Consider the following 8,053-nt stretch of genomic DNA (forward strand, 5'->3'; position numbering starts at 1 on the left):
TTCGCCTTGAGGAGATTTTTACCTCACCAAATGCTCTTTGAGTGGTTTCACTTCACCTATATTCGCATTGAGGAGATTTCGCCTCACCCAAATCCGCTTTGAGAGGTTTCACCTCACCCAGATTCACCTTAAGAGAATTCCGCCTCACCCAAATCTGCCACATAATCATTAAGTAACAATCTGTAGAAGTCGTTGCCTAATTATTTTTTTGTGAGAGGTTATCACATAAGCATTAACTGACAACACATACAAGTCATTCTCTAATTGATTTTCAGCGAGGAAGTACAAGTTGTCACACAAATATTAAGCGATAACCTATACAAGTTGTCACTTAATTGGTCGTTTGCAAGAAAATTAAAATTGTCATATAAACATTAATCGACCATTGATAGAAGTCGTCGCCTAATTGGTTTTTAGCGATGAATTTCAAGTTGTCACATAAACATTAAGCAACAACCCGTTGAGCTCGTCGCCTAATTGGCCTTTTGCGAGAAAATTAAAGTTGTCAAATTAACATTAACAGACAACTGGTAGAAGTTGTCGCCTAATTTATTTTCAGTGAGGAAGTTCAGGTTGTCACATAGTCATCAAGCGACAACCTGTAAAAGTCGTCGCTTAATTGGTCTTTTACGAGGAAATTGAAGTTGTTACATAAACATTAACTGACAACTAGTAGAAGTCGTCGCTTAATTAGTTTTCAGTGAGGAAATTGAAATTGTCACATAAACATTAAACGACAACTCGATAAAGTTGTCGCCAAATTGATTTTCAGTGAGGAAATTCAAATTGTCACGTAAACATTAAGCGACAACTCGATAAAGTTGTCGCCAAATTGATTTTCAACGAGGAAATTCAAATTGTCACATAAACATAAAGCGACAACCTGATAAAGTTGTCGCCAAATTGATTTTCAGCGAGGAAATTCAAATTATCACATAAACATTAAGCGACAGCTCGATAAAGTTGTCGCCAAATTGATTTTCAACGAGGAAATTCAAATTGTCACATAAACATAAAGCAACAACCCGATAAAGTTGTCGCCAAATTGATTTTCAACGAGGAAATTCAAATTGTCATATAAACATAAAGCAACAACCCGAGAAAGTTGTCGCCAAATTGATTTTCAGCGAGGAAATTCAAATTGTCACATAAACATTAAGCGACAACTTGATAAAGTTGTCGCTAAATTGATTTTCAGCGAGAAAGCTAAGGTTGTCACATAATTATTAACTGACAACTCACATAAGAGGTCGCTAAATCAGTCTTTAGTGACAAAAATCTAGTTGTCACATAAACATTAAGCAACAATTCACAGAAGTCGTCGCCTAATTAATCTTTTGCAAGGAAGTAAAAGTTGTCACAGAAACATTAACCGACAATTGGTAGAAATTGTCGCCTAATTAACATTTTGCGAGGAATTGGGTGTCGCATAATGTCATATGGGCGACAACTGTCAATTTCTTGCAAATTCCTATTTTATGCGACAAATTAGTTGTCGCCAATGGGATCATGTGCGACAACTGAAATTTCCTCGTATTTGCCAAGTTTTTGCCACAATTTTTGGGTTGTCACAATGAAATTCCTCGCTTTTGCTATTTTCTCTTGTAGTGAGTCCGAGTGGGCATTCCACAAGCCACAACTACCTTCAATAATTTTGAATCATCTACCTGATCTCTTATTTTCTTTAACACACATGGAGGGATGAATGAATGTGTTGCCCCACCATCAATTAAAACATGCACTTCACTTCCCTATTATTAAGCCTCCCTTTCAATTGCTTAGTTATGGGATTTTGAACATCTCCAATTACCTGCACTGTCAAATAAGGCTCTTCCATTGCAGAAACATTTTCATCCAGGTCAATAAGATCTGCTAAAACTGGTTGCTCAAGCATCATTTCAATTTTTGGAATTTCCTCAATGAGCAAAGCCCGGCCTTACCCCCGAGTTTTCTTACACAGATGTCCTTTCTCATAGGGTTCGTCACAGAAGAAGCAAAGTCCCCTAGCTCGTCTATCATGATAGTCAGCTTGGGACCATTTTCTGTTTGTATCAGTAGATGAAGGCCTGAGTCAGGATCCACTAGGTGGTGGTAGCTGCATGGGAACTTGAGGTCTACTCCCACAAAAAGTACTTCGCTGCTGTTGAGGGGGATCTCATCAAATCCCAGCCCCGCCGTGAATGCCTTGAAGGGGGATCTCATCAAATCCCAACCCCGCCGTGAATGCCTTGAACGCCCAATCCCTTGCCTTGGCCACTATCTCCATCCTCTTTCTCTTTCTCTGAGACTCAATTTTTGCTAATGAGGTCTATGAGCTCCTAGATTTTGAAGTGTTTAGGTGAAGGAAGATGATGGACTAACGAGTAGAGAGAAAAAGAAGATTTAAATTAATTTTTGTTTATATCTCTCTTTATTATAAAATTTATTAAGTTTAGTAGTTTTTATATGTTTAACTGTAGTTAAACCATGGTTAATATCGATAACACGTGTCAAGTTTTTACAGAGTAGTGGTATCACCACCTAAATAAAGGTGGTGAGCAAATTTGAATCCTAAAGAATGTTATCAAACGTGAGCAAGGGGGCACTAGTCACTACACCTATGGGCACGTAATCTTTAATAGTCTCTGCACCATCGCTAAACAATCGTGGCTAAGTGGACCAATATCAGCGAATCAAATTCGTAGTCTATGGCCAATTTTTTTTTTTTTTTTTTTGTGGTGATTAAACAAGTGTTTAGATCAAACGGGACTCGAATTCCAGGAGGAAGGAGAGGTCAGATTATTCCACGGGTATCAAAATTGCGTATATTACATGTTTGATTGCAAGAATTGGGTTGGTTTTACCAAATCAGAGTTTATTTTGGGGCTTTATGTGTATATCCTCATTTAGTGTAAACAATCCATTTTACAAATGGTAAAGAATATCCTCCTTTCAAAAAAAAAAAATATATCCTCATAAATTGCATAGGGAGATTCTATTCATATCTCCAAAATTAGTATTTGTACCTCTTTCTTTTTCCAAATTATAGTTGACTTTGTCAACTCGTGCTAAATTACCAATAAGAACACAAAAAGAAGGAAAAAAAAAAAAAAACTTTTTTTCTTTTATAATTTTTTTAACCCCATCCCACTCCTCCCCTCCCATGATGTCAGTGAGGTCTAAAACTGTGACATCCACGATATTAGTTATCATAAATAACCAACAGGTCACAGCTCACAAAAAAAAAAAAAAAAGTTTCTTCTTACCGTTACAAACAGTATGTTTCGATGAGACAATTCACAAAATTCTAAGCTGTGCATTGCCTATCATATTGCTGCTTGCGCTTTTTTTCCAACTTGAAACAATTAGTAAATATGTGTCTCTCTCCAAGTTAAGCAGCATTATGTTTGACCGGCTTTGGAACACCATGACCACTTTCAGTACGGGCATCTGTACGTAAATCATAATTAAGTGGTGAAAACTTTGTATCCAAAAACTCAGTTTAATTAAAAATTTTGAGAATTGGGAGTAATATCTAAACATCTCAGATAGCAGTACACCAATGTGCTTCTATATTCAATTAATTTAATAAAAAATACTGTATTGATTACCAACTGGAGATTTTTTTTTTTTTTAAATTATATGAAGTGTAAAATAGGATTGTGAAATCTTCAAAAATTGAATGAGGTTCGACTACTGATTTTGGAGGTATGAATAGAACGTAAAATAAGAAGTTTTTATTGATTTTATTGGACGATTCGCATTGTGGGAAAATTAGGGAGGTATAGATAGCAAATTTGTTATCTATAAAAGTAAGTTGGAGGTCTATTAAGTTGGGAGGTCCAAATGCCAACTTTGGAGGTATGAATAGAAGCTCATGATCCCAATTGCATATCCTCTAAAATTTGCATCCATGAATCCAATTCCTACTTCAAAAGTCAAACACAAATAATGATGAGCTATGTGAGCGATGGATGTTGCATAATGATTCCATTTGATTTTTGATAACACCCCTCATGGACAAAATTAAAACGTATTAATTAACATTCTAATTTAATCATAAAATTTCATCTCCTTCGTCTTCCAAACGTATTCGACACTTTTGTTGTCAATGTATTTGGATCTAGTCATCCTCTCGTTTACCAATATTTGTTGGTCTTTGACTCCTTCTTTAGCTTATAGCATTTATATCCATAAACTTGACGTGTATTCTCTCTAGCTAGCTCGCACTTTATATTTGTCAACTTCAAATAAACCCCTGCAGACCAGTACGGCTAGCTCCTTCGTTTTCTCAGCCATATCAAAAACTGAGAAACCCAAGTTGATTGGCCGCTTCAAAAATCAAAACCCGACCAGCCACTCCCTATCATTTCGGTTCTAACATGAAGACGACTCGGCACAGCTTCCTTCTGGTTCTACTTCTGGTTATGTCTCTTGCTGTGTTTTCATGTGTCGTCATAGCTTGCTCCGACGGACAGTGCAAGGTTTGCGCCTCCTTAATCTTCTCATTCTTCTTGGTATCAATCATATATAATAATAGTTTTCAAAGGATATGACTTGGTCGAATGTGGTTTACGTAGCTCTTAGATCAGTGCTCGACAGACGGAGATTGTGAGGCGGGGCTTTACTGTTTCAGTTGCCCTTTTGAGTTTTTAGGCTCCAGATGTGTGAGATCGACCACCACCAACCAATTCCAGCTTTTGGTACGTTACCCTATCTCTCTCTCTCTCTCTCTCTCTCTCTCTCTCTAATACACAGACACACACGACTTAGTGAGTCGCGCACTTTTTGTCTCTGCGAAGTTTCCCAACTCTAGCTCCTTGACGATTGCCCAGCAAAGTGAAAACTGCGATTTTTCGGTGTAAAAGTGTCTACCAATGGCTATAAAGGGGCCAACTGCTGTCATTGGGCTTAGAGTCATAACCTCTTCTCATCATATAGGCCTTGTTAGAAGTCATCTTTGTGTTAAATCCAGTCGGACCCAAAATCTTATAGCCACTATTTCACATTTTCACGTGACACGTCTAATTTAAGTATAAAGCTTTATTTAAAAAATAAAAAAAAAGTATAAAGTTGTACAATTAAGCTACCTCATGTTTGTCCTGCGATACACCTGAGTTACTCTGTCATCCTTTGAAATCGTGAACATTGTATCGGTAGAATTGACAATTATATACTGGCATGTTTGTTAGGCACCCTGATTGAACATTGAAGAGTGTCTAACTTTCTCGTCAATGAGGTTAGACCTTAGGACATATCTCCGGCCAATAGATATGGGTTAAAGTGATGCATTATTACATCAATGCATTCAAATGCTAATACATGTGTCTTTTTTTTTCTTTTATACTAGTCTGCAATTACATACCCTGCGTATGTACAATAAAATTTTTATTTAAAAAAAAAAATAGAAAAGTGGTAGTTATTGCAGAAAAATAGATTTAGTGGTAGTTATTGCAGAAAGAAAATAGTGAGAGAGAAAAGTGGGGGTTGGGAAATCTTTTTTTTTTAATTTTTTTAATAAAAATATATTTTATAATTGTCATATTTATCCTTGTAATTTAATTTCTTCTCAAATTTTTTTAATCTTTTAGGGTTAAATATGTCAAAATTTTCAATTTTGGCTAACAAACCCTATTCTCTTAATAATAGTATAGATATATAGTTATTAGGCTTTAAAATAAGAACTACGGATTTTGTAGTCACTTGTTTTGTTTCATCACATGGTAACATTGGAGTTGAACTTGTACTTTTATATGATTTATCAAATACAAATAAGAATTTGTTTGTTAAATGATATGTTTAGTGTATATGATCCAACTTAGTCGTTGAAATTGATTTGTGAGATGTGAAGACATGGAATATCATCTTATCATTTGCTACACAAGCTTGGTACTTTATTTTCTAGTAGCATTACTAATTAATCTCAAATGGGATCTTAAGTAAGATTTGCTTATTTGTGGTTCTACAGAATAGTTCTCTACCATTCAACAAATATGCATTTTTGACAACCCACAATGCTTTTGCCATCGAAGGAGAGCCATCTCATACCGGAGTCCCTCGTGTTACCTTGACGAATCAAGAAGACACTGTCACTCAACAACTTAACAATGGAGTTAGAGCCCTGATGCTTGATACCTATGATTTTAAAGGAGATGTCTGGTTGTGCCATTCCTTCAAAGGACAATGCCATGACTACACTGCATTTGTAAGCAAACCAACTTCCCTATTTCACTTCGTTTTCATTACAGATGTTGCCAAAATGTGTTACCTATTACCTCAAAATTGCAGGAGCCAGCTATAGATACATTAAACGAAATCCAAGCATTTTTATCAGCAAATCCAGGAGAAATCGTGACATTGATATTAGAGGACTATGTTGAAGCTTTAAATGGACTGACAAATGTTTTCAAATCTGCCGGATTGATGAAATACTGGTTTCCGGTATCAAACATGCCCAAAAGTGGTCAGGATTGGCCGCTGGTTAGCGATATGGTTGCCAAGAACCAAAGGCTACTTGTATTCACTTCAAAACAAGAGAAGGAACAATCCGAAGGGATTGCATACCAGTGGAACTACATGGTTGAAAACGAGTGTAAGAATCAACCAACTAAATTAAGCAACTTAGGATTTTTTTTTTTTTTTTTTCGGTTCAGTAATGTTGTGTCAGTTTATCTCTTAATTATTCGAGAGCAAGAAAATTTGTAGATGGAGATGATGGAATGGAAGCGGGAAGCTGTTCAAACAGAGGTGAATCGTCGCCTCTAAATGACAAGACTAAATCATTGGTGCTGGTTAACTATTTTGGGTCATTTCCCATTAAGCAGCTCTCATGTCAATTCAATTCTGAGGATTTGGTTAGCATGCTTTACACTTGCTATTGTGCTGCTGGAAACCGGTGGGCGAATTTTGTTGCGGTTGATTTTTACAAAGTAATGCACATACTTTTTCTCTTGGTTTAGTAATTAAGCACCGAAAAATCGACAATGTAATTGGAATTAATTACATTTCTGTCGGTTTTGTGATGCAGAGGAGTGGAGGGGAGGATCATTTCAAGCTACAGACACTCTCAATGGAGAACTCATATGTGGATGTAACGATGTCCATGCATGTGTGGTAAGCTATGAAATATGATACTTCATCATATATTCCATTTCACCATCTGGCCTAATTGAGTTTTTGGTGAGCAAAAGTATGTTCATGAAGATAACAACTTTGATAATTGTTGTTCTTTTTTGCTTGCAGCCAGAATCAACAACACCCTGTAAGGTATAGAAGGGAGCATCATTGTAATTTATCAATCAGCTTATCTTGAGATATGTAGTCTTTATAGACAATCAAATCAGATATCTCGAAAATAGTTATCAGGCTTTTACAAAATCAAATTGAGTCAGTTCCTTAAAGCAAACACTAGCGCTTATTGATGGTGGGCAAAAATATGATTAAATTGAAGGTAGTTGCACTGCATAAAAATGGGTATAAAATTAGTAAAAAAAAAAAAAACAATTCCATTATTGAGACTTGCACGGATTTCTAGCAACTAATATCCTGACTAACTAGACTACAACGGATTTCTAGCATCTAATAAAATAGGTTGTTTATAACACATAGCTTGTATGAGGGCCGGGCTCAATTATGTTTAGCAGGCTTGGAAGATGCGTGACTCACAACTCTTTAGTGTTTAGAGTTCCTAGGTGAATATCACTTAGAATGAAAGCTCCAAGGTTTAGGACGGATCCAGATAAAAAATAAAAATAAAAGGTCTATCCTTCCTAAAGCTTATGTTATTCCAAAACGAACAAACTTTGAAGATCCCGTAAATAAATAAAGAAATGTATGTTGGAGGGAAAACATCCAGAATATTGAGAAAAATATTTAATTGTGGATTTCACTCTTATTGCCCAACGTACCTTGCCTACCTTATAAATGCTTCCTCTATTTGAATCATTGAAAACAAACAATCAGCAGAGTTTCGATCTTTTCACTTTTGTTCTAGCTTCAAGAGGCCAGACCTCCCTCCTCCGAGGCGGCATTGAGAAACAGGTTCTTCTTTAATTTTTCTCTACAAAATTTCAAA

General features: G+C 36.1%; 1 protein-coding gene across 1 annotated transcript; it reads left to right on the forward strand.

Annotated features, from left to right (window-relative positions):
* Nucleotides 1–4,361: 4,361 nt before the first annotated feature.
* On the forward strand, nt 4,362–7,291 carry LOC112190074 (PI-PLC X domain-containing protein At5g67130). Its single transcript, XM_024329505.2, has 7 exons — nt 4,362–4,463; nt 4,560–4,682; nt 5,948–6,184; nt 6,268–6,571; nt 6,685–6,908; nt 7,007–7,092; nt 7,222–7,291. Exons 1-7 carry the CDS (start codon nt 4,362–4,364, stop codon nt 7,289–7,291), a joined length of 1,146 nt encoding a protein of 381 aa, XP_024185273.1.
* Nucleotides 7,292–8,053: the final 762 nt, after the last annotated feature.

Source organism: Rosa chinensis, chromosome 2 (genome assembly GCF_002994745.2).
Source record: "Rosa chinensis cultivar Old Blush chromosome 2, RchiOBHm-V2, whole genome shotgun sequence".
Taxonomy (NCBI): domain Eukaryota; kingdom Viridiplantae; phylum Streptophyta; class Magnoliopsida; order Rosales; family Rosaceae; genus Rosa; species Rosa chinensis.

Bases quoted from the DNA above. Each gene is read 5' to 3' on its own strand.
- LOC112190074 (XM_024329505.2), top strand. From the start codon at position 4,362: ATGAAGACGACTCGGCACAGCTTCCTTCTGGTTCTACTTCTGGTTATG. The intron at 4,464-4,559 runs GTTTGCGCCTCC...TGGTTTACGTAG, and splicing joins GCTCCGACGGACAGTGCAAG to CTCTTAGATCAGTGCTCGAC. The intron at 6,572-6,684 runs GTAAGAATCAAC...GAAAATTTGTAG, and splicing joins CTACATGGTTGAAAACGAGT to ATGGAGATGATGGAATGGAA.